The following is a 19,652-nucleotide window of genomic DNA, read 5'->3' on the forward strand; positions in this document are numbered from 1 at the left end:
ATATATATGATTTCAATATATTATGAGAAAAGTTTGCAATTTTGTGACATGTTTATGCGAAAAGTCGCATAGATATTCTAATTTTGAAATCCGACAATCCGTATTGATAGCCCTTCTCTATGATTGGAAAATAGCATAATCAGCCAGCCTTTCTTTTCAATGTTTTCTTCTTGGTAAAACATGATAGGGAGACGGAAGACCTCTTTGCAGCTGACAATGCGAATTGCGAGCGAAACGTTCCATAATTTTCAGTAGGTAGGTACAATAAAATGCATTTCCCTTGGTGTAATGATGTGTCGTTGATTACTTGTTACTGGCTGCAAATGCAAACGATCTCCGCGGTGACTGGAATAAGGATCTATAAAAAATTAAGTAACAGTAGCAACCTTGGAGCAACCTCGTAGCATCCGTGCCGTAGACCTTCCGTAGACCCCGTAGACAAAAGATCTATGATCCATGTCAACAAATGTCAACTTTTAAAATGAAATCAACAAAAGTCATAGTATGTCAAAATTACATTTCAAACATATTACTGCTGTGTATTACTGTATTTAAATTTTTGTTATTTTCGTTTAGCATTTTTACAATTACTGCTTTATTTTCCAATTAATAAATTAAATTGATTTGTGAAATGTCGGGGGAACCAAAAACACAAGGTAACCAAGGTAAGTACTTATTTACATATCTATAATTTGATACCTTGACCCTTGACCAATGACCTCATCAATGATTTCCACGCTCAGCCCAAAATAATTCAACTGAGTGGCTTTCCTGTAAATATAATGATATGATGGTCACTATACTTCGTCATATTTTAATTATACATATATGCTATAGAATGTATCACCATCAATTTGATTTAAGGGGGATGAAGGGGCGTAGGGGGGGGGGGAGGAGAATTGGTCCTTAAAACACTAGTTAAAACTTCACAGCGAGGAAATCAATTTATTTTTCAACAAAAATTTTAAAAAGTACTTAGCTAAGTAGGTACTAGCTAAGTACCTACCTCCCTTCATCACCCCTTAAATGAAATTATTGATCACTCATTCTATCATCATGATCAACCCATCACCGGCTCACTACAGAGCACAGGTCTCCTCTCAGAGTGAGAAGGGTTTTGGCCATAGTCTGCCACGCTGGCCAAGTGCGGATTGGCAGACTTCACACACCTTTGAGAACATTATGGAGAACTCTCAGGCATGCAGGTTTCCTCACGATGTTTTCCTTCACCGTTAAAGCAAGTGATATTTTAATTACTTAAAAAACGCACATAACTCCGAAAAGTTAGTGGTGCGTGCCCGGGATCGAACCCCCGACCTCCGATTGGAAGGCGGACGTCCTAACCAGTAGGCTACCACAGCTTCTCATTCTATAGTGGTGCCAATTATATTTTAATGTCATTTATCTTTTTCTTATCAGAATCGCATAACGTCATTGAATACCACCGTCAATGTCGTATTCCTCAGCGCTTGACGCCCGAGCGGCAACGACTGCTTTCCAAAACTAAACCTCCAAATGTTGAACACCTAGTAAGTGGTCCTCTTTATTGTACACCTAAAGACAAAATTAAGGAAAGTACTTTCAATTAAAAATATTGTTCTCTTTTTCAGAAAAATAAACTGGAACACCCACCACCTAATAGCCTAAGGTATACGACTAGACCAAATTCAAATGAGGTACGTTGGCCACACTTGAAAAAATCTAAATCAAAATTCATTTATTTTATGTAGGGTAACTACTGTCTCTTATGTGTCTATATTTGTGACTTATTTGAAAAGAGCAACCGCAGAGTTTCTTGCTGGTTCTTCTCGGTAGGAAAGTCATTCCGAACCAGTGGTAGATGCATCCGACGATTCGAAAGCACTTGGGAAAGTTTACTTGAATAAAAAAGATTTATTGTTATTACTCTACAATCGGTTGAAAAGTTAGAGGTGCCACTAAAGGACCTCATAAGTACTTAATAATTAATAGTAGTAAATAGTAATAGTCCTAAGTCTACTTTATAATATTAGTCCCGACCAAAGTATGCGAATCGAGCCAGTGAAGCTGTGGGGGAACCATCACATTCTGCTACGCCGTTACGATCCACCCGACCGGAGCGTGAAAGACCACCAGTGACTCAAAAGGTAACCATCATAATATTATGTACCTACGTAATTCAGAGGTAAGGCAGCAGGTAACAAACAATACACTTTCGCATTTATAATATTAGGATTAGGAATACCTATTAGGATAGCAATCTTAATTAAAAAAATTAGATAGGTAGATTTCTAGTTTCTTTTATTATGCTTGCCCGACTTCATACATATGTACATACCGATGAAGAAACAAAAATTATTATTTTTACTTTGTAGTTAGTTTTTTAAGCTTTTTGGTGTAAGTACTTAGTTAGTCATTGCTTGGTAGGTACCTAAAATATCAATTCACCAGCAAAACTTTCCGAATCCACGCGGCTTAGGAGTTCAATACCTTGAATCAGGGTTGAAGAGTTAGGACTTGGAGTCCAAACATAAAGTCGTTGCTTGGTACCTACAATATTAATTTACTATGAACACTTCTTGAATCTTGATAACTTAGGCGTAACCCTGCAGCATCAGGATTAAGGAGTTGGATCCAGAAATTTTTATGGGACCACCACGGAAACTGTTACTGTCAATTTTAAAAAAAACCATGGAAATCGGCTCAGAAACCAGTTAAAACTTAAATACACGCGGCATCATCTAGTTATTTTATTTTTATATTTTTAGAAACCACCACTATATCACAAAAAGGCTACAAATGACAAATTTAATGAAATGGCGATAAATAGCAAAGCTGGAAGACAATTTATATCTGTACCACTAAAACAGGTAAAGATCCAATTTTAGGTATTGTGCCTAAAATCTAAGACGAAAAAGCTTTCATTTTATTACTGTCATAATAATATATAAAAATTATTATATACGCTTCTCGAAATTAATCGGAAAATCAAAAAAAAAATTAATTTCATTAATCATTTTAATTTTTAAACTTGAACAAGTAAGTATAAATTTTATTTTTATCTGCTTTCTGTTTATTATTTCTTATCAGTACCCATATTATAAATGTTAAAGTGAGTTTGTTTGTTGGTTTATTGGTGTATTGGTTTGTTAGTTTGTTGGTTTGTCCTTCAATCACCTCGCAACAGAGCAATGGATCGACGTGATTTTTTGCATGGAAAAAAAAATGAAAAATGAAAATCTTTTTTATTCGTATAAACTTTTACAAGTGCTTACGAATAGTCGGATGCATCTACCACTGGTTCGGAATGCCTTTCCTGCCGAGAAGAACCAGCAAGAAACTCGGCGGTTGCTCTTTTGCATGGTTGTTGCATTGCATGGGTATAGTTAAAGACCTGGATAGTGACATAAGCTACTTTTTATCCGGGAAATCAAAGATTTAAGATTTAAGATTTAGATTTTATTTAAATCCACGCGTACGAAGTCGCATGCATCAGCTAGTTTCTAAATATTTTTTTACAGAAAAAAGCAGCATATCATAACAAATTGTCAGCATATCTTCCTGACCAGGCGAGTGATAATATTTTTGTTTATGGGGAGAATAATTGCCATTTTGTGCCAAAAGTTTTTAGTAAATATATATTTTAGTTACATAATCGATAAATACGTACAGAGCTGCCTCACGCCGTCGTATCAGACCACCTTCTTGTATATTATTGTAAAAAAAAACCGGCAAGTGTGAGTCAGGCTCGCACAATGAGAGTTCCGTACTTCAGTCGTATTTTTTCGACATTTTGCAGGATTATTCAAAAAACTATGATACATAAAAATAAATATAAATCTGTTTTAGAATGCACAGGTGAAGACCTTTCATATGATACCCCACTTGATATAGTTATTTACTTGGAGAATTGAAAATACTAATTATTAGTTCATGACCACAATTTAATTTTTTTTGTGTGATGTAAGCCTAAATTCACGGTTTTCAGATTTTTCCCCAAATGTCAGCTATAAGATCTACCTACCTGCCAAATTTCATGATTCTAGGTTAACGGGAAGTAGGTACCCTGTAGGTTTCTTGACAGATAGACAGACAGACAGACAGACAGACAACAAAGTGATCCTATAAGGGTTCCGTTTTTCCTTTTGAGGTACGGAACCCTAAAAAGGCCCGCTGGATTTTAATTTGTACTTTGTACTTATAACGACATATTTTGCAACTGCTAGCCAGGGAGAAACCTTGGTATGCATCGTCCTCAAAAACTTTTTTTAATTGTTTAGGAGACGATAAAAAATGTGAAGAATTAGAACTACAGCAAGACGATTTTCCTGAAGCAGCTAACATGTATAATAGCATGAATGATATATACTTCGATTTCAATGAAGAAGGTGAGAAAAAACTGATAGTTGACGTGATAATTTGGAGCTACCTCAGAAGTTTATACATAAATTGTACATGATAAACGTATCAGACTATCATCATGGACCTATAAAACTCTATCAAACTTACAATTTCCCATTTTGTCCGGATTAGGCTACGCTTTAGTAAAGTACCTATGAAAATCTAGGAAATAATATTTATGTAAGTATCTAACTGTCAATTTTTTTTTAAGAATCTGTTACGTCGCGAAGTGATAAAATAACGCAATTACAAAGTTGTTGGCAAGAAAAAATTGTTCAGTTTGAAGAGATGAAAAATGAATTAAACGACCGACAGGTAATTTTTCAGTTTATGCTTTAAAGTTTAAAGTATGTGTAATAGTCTGCCCGAGTATACTTACCTAATCCGTTACTGATCACAAAATAAGAAGGTAGTTCTTGTGTTAAAGGTTGATTAGATACACTGTGGTCTGTGGATACACCTATTTGTTCTAATATCGACAAAGACTTACAAAAATTCGTAAATAGAATGGAATATTGGAAGTTTACGCATCATTGAGAAATACAAAAGGGAAGTTGATGTCAATGGGACAAAAGACTGAGCTGCCCTCCACAGATGATCTGCGGATCATGAACGTAGCCAATATGACTAATACTCAGCTGCTACAATTGTGTGCGGGAAACAAAACGCGAAAAGATGGTATGACTTAATTTCTTGTTTCCGAAAAACTGGGAAAAACTTTTAAATGCCGATTTCACCAAAACGTCGAGTAACGTTCAATCGAGGAATAAAATTGGGCGTAATGACAGTTTTTGCATTGAAAACCTGCCAAAATATCAATTAACTAATTTTAAGATGGTGAAATCGGCTCTTAGTATAACAAACCATTTCAAATTAAATGGTTTAAATGTTTCTATAGGTATAGGAGGAGTAGGTAATTTACTGAAATGAGATGAATTATGAAACTATTTAAATACTTGTAACTACTTGGCTGAAGCTTATCTAATACTAATTTTGTTATTATTTATCTATTAATTGAACTAACTTTATGGTAATAGATAACCAGGCCAAAAATGCTTTAATATTGACCTTAAAAAAAATTAACGAGATTCCGTTAAAGTTGGTGGCAACATGTGAACAGACTTTAGCGACAAGAAAAGAATTGATGATTGGTTTGAAAATTTGAAAATCAAGAAAAGGTACTAGACACAATTTTCTATACTTTACCCTCAGATTTAGATTATTAGAATTACAATATAATAATATAATATAAGTGTGACAGTATCATAGCTTGTTCCTAAATCTATTTTAATAATATGATATTATTATTTAAATAAAATGTTATAGGGTTGCACAAAGAGCAGTCTTTCAAAGAAGATAAACGAATTTAATGCGGAGAGTGAAATTTTGAGTTGCAATTTAGAAATAGTAAAAAATGATTTCCTTAATGAACTAAACGATGTGATACGGTAAGGCTCTAAATATTCAATAAAAGATGGCATCTTCACCATCACCAGTCTATTAGCTGTAAGTACATCATTAGTACACTGCTAGACCTAGGCCTTTTTGCCACTGCATAAAAATGATGTGTAATGTAAAAACCGGCCAAGTGCGAGTCAGGCTCGCGCAATGAGGGTTCCGTACTACAGTCGTATTTTTTCGACATTTTGCACGATAATGCAAAAACTATGATGCATAAAAATAAATAAAAATCTGTTTTAGAATGTACAGGTAAAGACCTTTCATATGATACCCCATTTGATATAGTCACTCACTTCGAAAGTTAAAAATATTTTTTTTGTGTGATCTAACGCTAAATTTACGGTTTTTCAGATTTTTCCCAAATGTCAGCTATAAGATCACCAAAGTGATCCTATAAGGGTCCCGTTTTTCCTTTTGAGGTACGGAACCCCAATAAACTGAGGTGTTTATAATATTGTTTACAACCTATAAGTTTATAACTTATACATCTTGACTAAAACGACGACCCGAGTAACTCAGTTCCTTTTGGTGTTTTATTTAGTCGTTTTTATCTTTTTATAACAGAACATGTTTCAACGAAAGAGTAGCCCTCCAACTGCGTACTGAAGAACTCAATTGTGAAGTATCAGAATTACATTCGCAGAGCGCCGACCTCAAAAAGCAATTATATAATGCCGAGAAACAGAAGGCATATATTAACAAAATGAGAATTGAGGTATAGTCCGTACAAAATAGCTCTTTCCGCGCCATTTTAACTCTAGGTATGGGTCAGCTGTCATGTCAAAAGTACGGTAGGTCGATTTCGTAAAACCTGCATCAATCATTATTACAACCTCAATTGTTGTAATTGGCTGAATTTGTGCGATTCTTGTTGCAACAATGCATTGTAGCTAATAGCAATGAATGTAGCCAATCAGAGGTGATTGCAATCGTGACACTGTAATTGTTATTCTACCGCAATCGAGCAGCGCGGCGGTTCACCTTTAAAATAAAGACTAAAATCGTACTTTTGACATGAAATTTGACACAAAAAGCTAAAATGGCGCGTCAGGAGTTAAATTTTACGCGTTATACTGACAGATGATTTCCTAAGCGCCATGTTACTAATTGTTATTTTTTTAAACGCTATTTAATATAGGTACTTACTTTTTTATTATTTATTTAAAAACAAAGATACATTTTGAATACTAAATGACTGACTATTCCGGTGTATCACAAAAACCTGATCAGGTTTGTCCGTACACCGGTATTCCTTGTGTTCGCTCGTTATATACATAGGTACACTATATTTAATCACCCCTTAACGCTAAAATTATCTCTAACTAATACTTTCTTAAAAATTAACAACCTTAAAGGCTTAAAACTATAATTATACGCGTTTCAAAACTACTTCGAATAATTTGTGAAGATAATAAATTTAATTCTTGTCATTTACATCTCAAGTTTTCTACTAGGTAAATGAGATGAGATAATAATAAATTATTGTTAAAATGCCTATAGTCTTAACAGCAAAGCTTCCACACAGCATGATCTTGCAAAAGTGGTTCAAATGTGCTTGCTTGATTACATTAGGTATAATATTACTATTTTGTATTTTATTAATAATATATTGGCTTTTTACCTATTTGGCTAAAAACTGTTTATATAATATCGTTGAGGATATATTATAAATATAGGAACTCGAAAAGGAGTTGAATGAGGAAAAGATAAAGAAAATGACAATGCGAGATCGCTTATCGCGAACTGAAGGGCTACTGAAAATTGAAACAGACCGTGCAAATCAATTAGAAGCGGCACTAAATCAAGCCTGTTCACAAACACGAACTTTGGAAAACACAGTACAACAACAACATAATCAGGTAACAGCAGCGTACTTGCGTCATAAGAATTGAGGAACTTATAAGATCTTGTTAAAGACATAGGCAAGTGAAAAAAAATTAAACTTAAGGAAATGTCCAAATTCAGTAATTTTATTATCCCATACAATTTAAAAATGGGTCGATAAGGAATTCAATCTGCACACAACAAAATCACAAAGCATTAACGTCCTTGTCAATTGATTTGCTAGATTTTACGTTAGATATCTTTTTTAAACCACAAAAATACGAAATAATATTTCGATTATTAGAATCAGCAGTTGCAACAAGATTTCGCGATTGAATTAAATAAATTAAAAGAATCTATGGAAAAAAATACAACACATTTGGAGAAGATTGCATCAGCAAGAGAAACCTTACAGCACGAGTAAGTTGAATTATTAATTTTTTGTTGAAAATAACAGTAATAAATCAAGTAATTTATATTATTTTTCAATAATCATTATAAATGTTGTTGGTCTTAGGAAGGAAGATCTAAAGAAAAAGCTCGAAGAACTTTCTTAGTCACTATAACGATTCCCTTGCAACAATTGAAAGAGAACTTAATAAAAGCATTGCTAAACTTATAGACGTCGAAAAGAAATACAATGATGAAATTGAAAACAAAAGCAATTACTCAAAACCATAGAATCTCAATGTGCTCGTCTACTTGAGTATGAATTATGCCATAAAGACACAATAAAACAATTGCAAGAAACAGAAAGAACTTCAAGTTAGTTAAAATGAAAAAATCTAACTGTTGTTTTAAATGTCTTGGTATCATAGTGATCATAATCCATACTTCCATGATAATATCTACCATACTAATACCTCTCGCACTTGTCAAGAGGTCACTGGTAGCGATCTCTTCATAGAGATAAGTGCTTCACTGTCCATATTTGCTCTCTTTTTCTCTTTTTACTGTAAATTTTTTGTACACAAGAAAACTTATAATATGCTGAAAGTGTGTCTGCTGTGTCTGTCTATCTGTCTTGTCTCTCTGATAGCTTTGCACGGCCCAAAAGTTTACAACCCCCGATTTTTTCATGGCATTTGGCAGCGGTTAGCTTACATCCCGGAGAAGGCATGAGGCTACTTTTCTATACCTGCCACAATTAAAGAGTTCCCACGGGATTGTTTAAATGGTAAAAATTAATATTGTGGTTTTTATTTTTATGTTACTACTAGCTGCCCCGGCGACTTCGTACCGCCTAACAGTACGATTCTTTTTTCAGGCAATTTTTTAAATTTTCAAATAATATCTGTCCCGGCTGTACTCACGTGTTTAGTCGACGTTAGCCCGACTAGTTTCGAACCCATCCGAGGTCGTTTTTCAAGGGAGTCCGTTCGCGCACGCGCCGCGGTTTTGACTGTGGGACGCGTGTGCCGCTGCCCGTAGAGCCCGTTGTGAGGGTGGCTGGGGTGGGGGGGGGGGGGGGGGGAGGACAGCTGTCGATCGTCTCCCGACAGTTCTTGCTGATCTTCATCGCTGGAAGCCGTTACCGAAATCCAGGCACGCGGAGCCAATGGTGTCCTGTCCCACGACTGATGCCCTTGTCTTAGCGTCAAAAAGCGGTTTTCACGCTGAGGGTAGCATCCATCCATTGTCACGATTGAAATTCGGGTGGCGATTAATTTCGATCACTTCCCGTATCTTCCGCGGTACTAGAAACTTTTCCCGGGACAATACGGAAACCATCCTCGTACTTTAAGGAATATTATAAAAAAGAATTAGCGGAAATCGGTTCAGCTGTTTCTCGCGATTTGCGATCAGCAACACATTCAGAATCATTTTTATATCATAGAGGATATTATAGAGGACGTATTCATTGATTTTCGCAGATGAACTTATAAATTATAAAAAGATTTTGAACGAAACCAAATACGAGCTGGATGAACACTATTGCTAGTTTAGATAATTACAAGAACGAGTCTCGGAACAGGATGTGAAAATCATTGAAATGGAGGTATTATGAATAGAGATTTCGGATTATTTTATTTTAATAACGTCCTTTTTATAACTTTATAATTAATTTATAAGATGTCTTGTTCACAGGACAATTTAAAAAAATCTCATGAACGTGTAAGAACATTAGAAAGCGAGATGAATAATAAAGAAGATTTTATAGCAGCACTCGAAAAACAACATGTTTTTGCTTACAGCGACCCAGTCACAAGAAAAGTATTATTTGAATTTTTTTTTACCCTTTTATACAAGTTGCTTCTAACAGGAATTGCAGAGAAATATTTTAAACCCAGGTGTTTTACAAATGCAGTTTTCAAATATATTTAAAATTCCTTATGCACTAGTTCCCCGGCTTCACCTAAGTGGAATCTCTTGAAAACCTTTTTCTTAGCAGACGTTGTTATAGAGAAACCATTCTTCATACAAATATTCAATGTTGTCACTGTCTACAACCACCCAAGACAACTCAAGCAAGACCAATTTATTAAATCGATCAATGTATTCACCGGCTACAGGCTCACTCTCATAACCAAGATAGATTCTAGCGAACTCCTTAATTATACTTAAAATACTTACCAACTCAATTACCAATCTGTTAGGCTGCATGCGACGCCAAACAATTTTTTTAATATAAAACATAATATACTACCCGACAATATATATCTATATCAATAAAAATGGATCACTGGTATGTATGTACCTACCTACGCGCATAACTTCTGAACGACTGCACCCAAATTGGTTAATTAATTTTTTATGTTTATATTAATTATGTCAAGACAAGGTGTGTATGAAAGATTTTTTTTGGAAAGTCCACGGGAAATGACAGTTCTCGCGGGATGCAGACAAAGTCACAAGCAACAGCTAGTTAGTAATAAAAATAAGAATTAGTATTGTACATGTAGGGTCCATATTTCATTCACAAAAATTAATGATTTGCAGCGAATGTAAAATGAAAGTTTACGAAGAACAACTACGACTCTTAAAAACACTATCAAAGTTGCAAGAACATTTTACTGGATTCGAAAATCTAAACGAATGCATGATTTGGTAATAAAAATAATCTATAAAATATTTTTAAAACTTCTTACAACAATTTATTTTATGACCATACACAAAAATAATCATCTTTTTATATTAGGTCAATCGAGAAAATACTAAGCTGGCTGAAACACAAACGTAATAAATGATGAACTATCCGAAGAGTTACAGAAAAAAGCAAAATAACTTAAACCATTTGATTGAACTTATATCTGAGCATGAGGATTTAATAAACAAAGACAAAGCGTGCTACAAATGCTATCTGAAAAAGAAGAAGAACAATCAAATGTTTTGAATCTAAATAAAGAAATGACTGAAAAGAACGCTGAAATTGATTCTCTTATTACGAATATAGAAACACGAAAAGAACAAATGTGTCAACTAGAGAAGATAATTCTTGCAATAGAAGATCAAAATCGAAAAGGTGCTAATCAAAAAAGAAAAGACGAAACAAATTCACGCTCTTGAACAGAAAGTAGCCAGAATACGAATATTATATCGCAAGTAGAAACAATGAGTTGGCCGCTCCAGAAAACATAGATAATTTAATAAAAATCCTCGAAGATGAATTAGGCACTCCATACGAAACACAGTTGATTAAACGAATCACGCGTATCATGGGAGAAATGAGCCCATTGGTTACTCGCAATGTGTTCCAGTCCTGTAGATTATTATGGTCAAAAGGATTCCAATTATCATCCGAAACCAAAGATATGCCAACGAAAATTGTAATGGGCAACTTTGTCAGAAAACTTACATATCAAATAACGATGAGAAATATAAAAACGATAGTCTGCCCCATAGACAAGCTATATAAAAATATTGATACACAGAAGGATACCAGCAATGTAGCTGAAAATAAATTTCCTGTGATAGACAATGATAAATTATTTATATGTTGAACGCAACTAAACACCATCCAAAAGAAAAAAGTACTAAAAAATTTGCAATATGGGATACCTAATCAAGTGAAGACGAAAAAAAAATTGCAAAATGTTTAAATTCGCTAGTCACCGAATTGCATGATTTTGTTTTATGATCTGTGAGGTTAAAATTTTAACTAATCGTATTTATACTATTTAAATGTTTGTGTGACTATGAAAAAGAAAAATTTTTTATTCAGTTATTTATTTGTAACCAATTAGTTTATAAACCATATAAAAGAATCTTCACTCATTGGAAATATGCTGGATCTGGAACAATGTCAAAATGTTATGATAATCAACAAAATAAAAAATACGTCTTGTTATTAATGTTCTTTCAATAATAAAGATAGGTGTACGTATATTTGAACGTTGACTATAATATTTTTTATTAAGGCTTAAGACCACGGGTCTGCCCGCGAAATTCAAATTTAAGTAATTGGTTTTTTCACAATTTTGTAAACTAGTGCGACATTTACAATTTGTAAACTCTTGCGACAAAGTAGACTTATGATATGAAATTTCGCCCCTAGCAATATCATCTTCACAGGTTTATATAAAAATCTTTACTTGAAAGTGTCAGGTTAATAAATTAGTCAAAATAATGACTAATTTGTGAGTAGCTCACGTCAAAGTCATTATTTTGACAAATTCTTTAAACTGGACACTTTCAAGTAAAGATTTTTATATAAGCCTGTGAGATCATACTGCTAGGGGCTCAATTTAAATGGAATAGCCTACTTTGTCGTATTAGTTTACAAATGCGAAAAACAAATTAAATTTGAGTTTCGCGGCAGGACCCGTGTCTTCCACATTAAGTACCAGGCTAGGGTTGTTGGAGATTCTTGGTTGTTGAAACAGCCGTGTCGAGTGCGAAACTACTCCCTTTCCAGCAAAGTTTTGCGTTCGCTCAAGTTGTGTTCTTACTCGTCCTTCTCTTTCTAGCTGTAGACTTTGTGCGAGCACGGCACTTTCTAAGTGAAGTACTGCGAGCACGTTCCGCTCGGAGAGCTGACCAAGTGTCAGCTGCGCGTGCACACACCGATGTTAATGATCGTGAAATCTAAAAAAACAAATTTATATAGGTAATTTTTCGGATGCTATATCTTAACCGCATAGCTGTGATAGCCTAGTGGTTAGGACGTCCGCCTTCTAATCGGAGAATGGAGGTTCGATCCCGGGCACGCACCTCTAACTTTTCGGAGTATATCACTTGCTTTAACGGTGAAGGAAAACATCGTGAGGAAACCTGCATGCCTGAGAGTTCTCCATAATGTTCAGAAAGGTGTCTAAAGTCTATCAATCCGCACATGGCCAGCGTGGTAGACTATGGGCCAAAAACCCTTCTCACTCTGAGATGGAGACCCATTCTCTGTAGTGAGCCGGTGATGGATTGTTTCATGACTGATTATTTAACCGCTGTTACTCCCTATCAAACCTCAGCATGCATAATATCATCAATGGCTGGCGGATCAGTTCCTCCCTCGAGGAAAGCAGCAAGCTCTCGTCGTGCTCGCGTCACTTTAGCAAACAAGTCAGCGGATCGTTCATGTCGCTCCAACATCAATGCGCGTGATGCTGCTGCAGTTACTAATGCAGCCCTTTCACGAGGTTAAGCTGTTTCCACTTGCATGTGCAGCTCCAAAACTAGTAAACATTTGAAACACAGAGCACATTACAGGATGTAACCAAAACACTGTCAAAAACGAAGACATAATCGTACCTACTGATGATCAGTGATATGATACCACAACAAAAAACCGGCCAAAGTGCGTGGCGGGCCACGCGCATTGTAGGGTTCCTTAGTTCACAATTATTATAGCTGACCTAGGGTAATGCTTTTATTTTATTTATGAATATTGTGGATATTTTGATTCATTTCATGGTTTTCAACGGGCCCACAAGGGACGATGGAAAACCAAGTTGCTGGGTCAGCTAGTATCAACAATAAATCAATCTAAACTTAAATGAAACGAATAGGATTACGATCAATTATCATTAATATATTATACATTGCGGGTTTGAAAATATCTTAATCACTAAAACTACAAAACGAGGCAATAGTTATTGGTATTGGATTGTGTTTAGGTACCTATATAAACAATAACGCTAAGTTTTTGGTAGCGTTCTGGTTACACACCGCATATTAATTCGCACTACGGGTGACTTTTCTCTAAGATTCTATACCTAATTGTGCGTACCTAAATTATATCAGTAGATTAAACTATATATAAAGTATTAATTAAGTATTTTCATTTCATATAATTATGTCTACCTCTGTTTGTAATTCTTGATACGATATTTCTTTAGTGTAGCATTCGTAGTTCCGTAAACGTTTTATTTCCAAACGTAGCGCAGCTAACTGATTTTCGTATTCAGTCATACTTTGCTCCCTGTAAATCAAAGAAAATGAAAGCATATTCATTTATACTCTGACTTTTAGTTCGGTGCAATTCTCACTTCAGGGGAATTTTAATAATCTTGATGATCAACAACATCCATAAATCACAATTGAAGATTAGCAACTTTGTTAATTGACAATTTTTTAATTTAATTTTTGACAAACAACAACCTCATTACTTATCGTTATCGATAAATGGAATGATTAGTTATTTTGGGCGTCACTTACTAACTGCAATGACAACTTTATTCATTAACCTACTTAGTCATTCATATTCCTAACTAAAATTTAATTTAAGAAATATTACCTTATTCTTCTCATTTTTCTTCTGCTCATCGATTCTATGCTGTAGTTTGATAACTTTTTGTTCCCTACTAACAACTCTGCAGCCATTTTGTCTTCCTTTATCAGCGCCTTCTTCTGCTAAACAGATGAAAGATATGAAATCGGAATCAATTTAGTTATTCTTTTCTTAAAAATTGACGTAGCATTGTTTGTAGGTAGTAGGTAATTACCGCAATTCTCGACAGCAATTCAGGAAACTTTCTTTATCGCTTTGCCGGCGGCGGATCTCTTCTTCAGCGCGTGACAACGCCACGCGGGTTGCCTTGTAGTTCTTTCCACATTTCTGTTTCTTTATCCGATGGTTCACATTCGAAACCTATTTAATTAATTTAGTGATAAAAGATTAAGTTTTAATTCATTTGCTAAAATTAAAAATATTAATTGCATGTTCTAAATAGATTTAAATTATACACGTTAAAAAATAGACATGTAACATATATAGTAAAAGGGCTTTTTACTATATGGTGCATATCTATTTTTAAGAAACTAACCTCTCGAGGGGATATATTCAAGAAAACGTTTGTGTTCAAGATCAACCAACCGAGTAGAACGTTCACGTAAATTATTTAGCTGTTCCTCTAATTCTTTAATGCGACATTTTAATTCTGCGACTCGGTCTTCAGAAGCCACTTTTTCTTTTTCCTAACAAAATGAGAAAGATAGATAGATATCTTGTTAGAAATATGTCACTAGCCGCATGAAATCATCATAATATGTCCTCTTAGCACGTTTTAAACAGGTGAGTAAGAAGTTATTATGCCGCATTGAGCTAGCGAGTAGGTATATTAAATTCAAAGGTCATAAAGCAGCAGAATATTGATGCCTTTAGTTTTAATACTTGAGACAACTTCATGGCACCTGTTCTGCTACCTTCGCCTGCAGCGTGTCGATGCGAGCTCTCTCTTCTGCCTGTCTGGCCGCTATTGCCCGTTCTGTCAATTCAGCCTGTTCTCGTAATTCCTTTACTCTGTTGATACATTGAACAATTATTTATTTCCCTTTACCGACCATTATTACCAGCGCTAATAACACGAGTATTAGGTACACCCACAAATCTACCTTAATTCTAGAGCATCACGTTGTCGTGATAAAGTTTCAATAGTTATTTCTCCAGTCTTCGTAACTTCCACTAGTTTCTTAGATCGTGCATCATAATTTGATTCTCGATGACGATACTACAAAAAAATTTAGACAACTGATGATTCCCAAAAAACAGAATTTTTCTATGGAACTCTATCTTTTCATCGACTCTCTGATTGGCTGTACGCTCAATTTTTTAAATGATGACCAAACTTTGCTTCGTAATTAATGTCTAGCAGCCATAATAAATAGATAATTCTGAATTATTTTCTTACATTAGGTAGGTGTATTTTGGAATATCAATGAAAGTTATTTTTACCAACTGCTCCAAGTCTTTATACTTGCGCTGAGCTGCCTCAAGTGAGGTTTGCGAGTCCTTTAATTGTCTCTCCAGATTTACAATCCGCGCTCGCGCTACTCGAAGCATACTCTCTGCTGCCGAGACTACTTCCTTTAACGATTCCCGAGCAGCCCGCTCTTTATTCAACTCCTCCATTAACGCCTAAAACAACGTGTAGGTACTTTTTGGAGTCAGTGTAATTAACGTTATTTGAATGTTGTATTTGATATTTCAAACCATAGAAATTATATGAAACGTGGCTTTCACGAGTTCTGGACTTTAGACATTTTAATACTCTACAAAAATGAAGCCATAATATATCATAATAATTATCATACATATCTATGATATTAGTCAAAGTCAAAGTCAAATGATTTAGTCAAAATAGGTAATAAATTACTCTTATTGATGGTCTGGTATGGTGTTAGATTATTTTGTAAGATATAGTGGTGATAATTATAACGCAAACTTATTACGATGAGTATGGCAGTTTTTAAAACCTATACCAAATCAAACTATCGATATCGATGTAGGAGATAATAAATTTCTTGCACATATTATTATATTCTTTTTTAAATTTAGAGACTAGCGCTTGACTGCAATTAGACTAGTAGGCCGATTGTCTAAAACCTGCATCAATCATTATTACAATCTCAATTATTGTTCTGATTGGCTGAATTTGTGCGATTCTTGTTGCAACAATGCACTGTAGCCAATAGTGAGCGAGCGTTAACCAATCAGTGATGATTGCGATCGTGATATTGTAGCTGTCATTCTCCCGCAATCGCGCAGCTGGTGGCGAGTGATAGAGCGTGTTTGCCTAGAAGGTGCCTATTTACTCTTGGCTTGAAGGTACTCATATTATAATTGGAGGGGAAAACAAATGCTGGAAGGGCGCGGCCGCCTAAAATCCCAGCAATTGGATTTTAAATTTACTTATGAAAGTTTAACTACAAATTAACTTCAAGTTAAACGATGTACTGACCTAAATAAATCCATACTAATATATAATGTGAAAGTGTGTCTGTCTGTCCGTCTGTCTGTCTGTCTGTCTGCCTGCCAGCCTTTCACGGCCCAACCGTTCAACCGATTTTGACGAAATTTGGTGCAGCGATAGCTTGCATCCCGGGTAAGGACATAGGCTATTTTATCTCGGAAAATCAAAGAGTTCCCACGGGATGTTTAAAAACCTGACTCCACGCGGATGAAGTCGCGGGCATCCTCTAGTAAGTACTATTTATTTACATCGGTCGGTGGGCCGGATGAACGTTACTAATTGAGGTTATTTGATACGAACCTGATATTGCGTACATGTTTCAGGTTTAATAGCTTCAGAACCTCCTTTAGTGTCTTCGTTATTTTTTTAGATATTTCTTCAACTTTTTGTTGAAGAACGGCGTTCTCTTTTTGCAATCGATGAATTTTTTTCGTAAAAGAATCACGATCTATCCAAGGTATTCTGATAGTATTTTTTTTTATAATTAGTGGAATCAAACAGTTATATAGTATCTAGGTACCTACATCGCAAATTTCATCCCCGATCGTGGAAGAAGATACCTAATTATTTTGGGGGAATAAACCTACCTACTTAGTATTTACGAACTAAAGCATAATGCGAATTTATAAGAGTCCACTCCCGTTGTCCATTTTTTTTTTAAATTATGAAATGAAACAAAACTTGGTTACATAATACAAACTTTCATAGAGGGCCCCTAAACTAGAAAAGCCCGTATGGTATCATCATCTATTCAGCATAATGATGGTTACCATACGAGCGGGCCTTTCCAGTTTAGGGCCTATGACTCCAAGAAAGTTATAATATGTAACGTAAAGTAGGTGTGATGTAATATTTCTAATGAGTTACTTAGCGAGATCAAGGGAGTAAGTGATCTTGGCTTTTAGATTCTCGGCAACCCCAGCCACCATTCGATGTAAAGCTTCAGTTTCGGTTTCAAAATCCATATTTTTGGCCTTCCAATCCAAATTCTAAAAACAATAAAATTTTAGTAGTACCTACTTAGTTAAATACTTGCAGCAGTTAAATACAAAACTATTTTGGAACGAAATTGGATCCTTTTACTACACATATTATGCATTGAAGACGTGAAGGCATATCAGGGTGGGAGGCATTTATTTCTGTATCTTATGAGATCAGTGGTACTATGATACCATACCACCCAGGGAAAACCACCGGACAAACGCATAGAAAATCGCGCCAAGGAAGAGGATGTGGTTGAGACCATTTAAAAAAATTCAGCGCCTTGTGCCAGCAATGGATTTCAGTGGGTAGGATACGATGGATTCTCTGGACTGATGGATTGCTAATTTGCTACCACCCCGGAGATTGTCATGTAAGCAAGAAAGGTGTGTTACGTATGGCAACAAACAAACTAACAGTAATATAAGTAGTGCGATCGCCACGATGCTTGCTGCGCAGCAGATTCAGCAGTTCTATACGGCGAGCCATCAACTCAGCGCCCATGCCCAGTACCTCTTCCGGAATTGGATTCAGTTGTGACGTTAGTTGTTGAAGCACTTGGGGACCTGTGGTTTAAACTTTTCCTAAAGTATCTGCACCATGAATTCTGCTCTGACTATAGCTCTGATTCAGTGAATCTCATTATGAAGATTTATAGCTCATTTTGTCATCGATTGCCTCATCAGTTAACAATTAATCAAGCTACCTATTATCTAAAGAAAATAATTAATTCCAATTAGAACAGACATACACGAGAGTAATACCATAAAACATACATTTAAATAAACTAAATGCATTTCATTTCGCATTTGATGTGGAATGAAACAAAGAAAAGAAACTATTTTAGCGTTTAAACTATCGTGAGTTATTTTCATATTATATACTATCTTACACCCGGCTGTACTCACGTGTTTAGTCGACGATAGCCTGACTAGTTTCGAACCCATCCGGTTCATAAACACGTTAGTACAGCCGGGTGTAAGATATGTATAATATGAAAAGAAACTAAATAATACCTATAGTTACTTTTTTAAAATAGTTTATTGAAAAAAAAAACCAGAGCTAATAAATATTTCACACAGCTTAGGTAGGTACCTACTTATATTTTACCTATTACCTTACAGTTGGGAAAGCCTATAATTTAACCTTTAGATATCTTGTAATATGTACGAATTGTCAGTTTAAACGTAGCATGTTCATATTAGCTGTAACATAAAAATGCAACCTCAATATATCGAAGTAGGTTGCCTCTGCACATCGGATTGAAAGAGAGGTGATGCAAAATTATGTGGGTTAAGTAGTTAGGCAATACGATTAAGACAATAGTATGTAAGATTTCTTTATTAGTATTGTTAGTCCATAAGCGGGAGTAGATCATAAGCCGGCTCTCAATAAACATCTTCCACCGTTGCCGCATTTAATTATTACCATACGGCCACAACATTTATCTCAATCTAATGATTAAACTCTATTCAGAATTTATACTCACCAAGCACACCACTTATGTTCGAAGCCCATGGTATATCAAGGTCGTCCCTGACGAGAAGAAGAATGTCGTGCGCTGCCCATCCTTTGAGTGTTAGAATACGTATCTCACTCAAAGATTCGTCTGTGGCTCCCACACGTGACTCCATTTCCTTGAGTGCCGCATATTGTTCCAGGAGCGAATTCTAATACATATTAGGCAAATAAGGTAATTAAATAAGGTCAATAGTTTAAATTTTTTGATATCAGGACAAGAAAAGCTTAAAATCTTTATTAGTTTGATCAAAAACTTTATCATTATAAGCAGTTTCATGATGTTTTTTGAGTTGTTTATTGTTTGAATAGATTAGTATCACCAATATAAATTACTTGATATTTTTTTATAATTAACAACGT

The 19,652-nt window shown here is 35.1% G+C and overlaps 2 protein-coding genes across 2 annotated transcripts; one reads left to right on the plus strand and one right to left on the minus strand.

The window, feature by feature from the left end:
- Window positions 1-548: 548 nt before the first annotated feature.
- Window positions 549-11,329, plus strand: LOC117983272 (putative leucine-rich repeat-containing protein DDB_G0290503). The gene is given in 21 exon segments (XM_069499181.1): window positions 549-656; window positions 1,420-1,529; window positions 2,013-2,126; window positions 2,748-2,849; window positions 3,501-3,552; window positions 4,263-4,367; window positions 4,592-4,695; window positions 4,887-5,058; window positions 5,412-5,522; window positions 5,525-5,542; window positions 5,545-5,558; window positions 5,707-5,828; window positions 6,406-6,556; window positions 7,518-7,700; window positions 7,970-8,085; window positions 8,183-8,219; window positions 8,221-8,317; window positions 8,320-8,430; window positions 10,569-10,709; window positions 10,800-10,940; window positions 10,943-11,329. Coding segments are annotated over 21 exon segments (2,256 nt in total). The 5' UTR covers window positions 549-631; the 3' UTR covers window positions 11,173-11,329.
- Window positions 11,330-13,884: 2,555 nt separating this feature from the next.
- Window positions 13,885-19,405, minus strand: LOC117983182 (tropomyosin-like). Its single transcript, XM_069499182.1, has 7 exons — window positions 19,261-19,405; window positions 18,189-18,337; window positions 15,773-15,955; window positions 15,433-15,548; window positions 15,232-15,340; window positions 14,544-14,689; window positions 13,885-14,020 (listed from the first exon to the last, which is right to left on the minus strand). The coding sequence occupies exons 1-7, from the start codon at window positions 19,403-19,405 to the stop codon at window positions 13,885-13,887; spliced, it is 984 nt and encodes a 327-aa protein (XP_069355283.1).
- Window positions 19,406-19,652: the final 247 nt, after the last annotated feature.

Source organism: Maniola hyperantus, chromosome 6, assembly GCF_902806685.2.
Source record: "Maniola hyperantus chromosome 6, iAphHyp1.2, whole genome shotgun sequence".
In the NCBI taxonomy this organism is placed as follows: domain Eukaryota; kingdom Metazoa; phylum Arthropoda; class Insecta; order Lepidoptera; family Nymphalidae; genus Maniola; species Maniola hyperantus.

Bases quoted from the DNA above. Each gene is read 5' to 3' on its own strand.
- LOC117983182 (XM_069499182.1), bottom strand. From the start codon at position 19,405: ATGGAGTCACGTGTGGGAGCCACAGACGAATCTTTGAGTGAGATACGT. The intron at 18,338-19,260 runs GTGAGTATAAAT...TTTAAACCACAG, and splicing joins GAACATAAGTGGTGTGCTTG to GTCCCCAAGTGCTTCAACAA. The intron at 14,690-15,231 runs GTGCCATGAAGT...TTAATTAAATAG, and splicing joins AGGCGAAGGTAGCAGAACAG to GTTTCGAATGTGAACCATCG.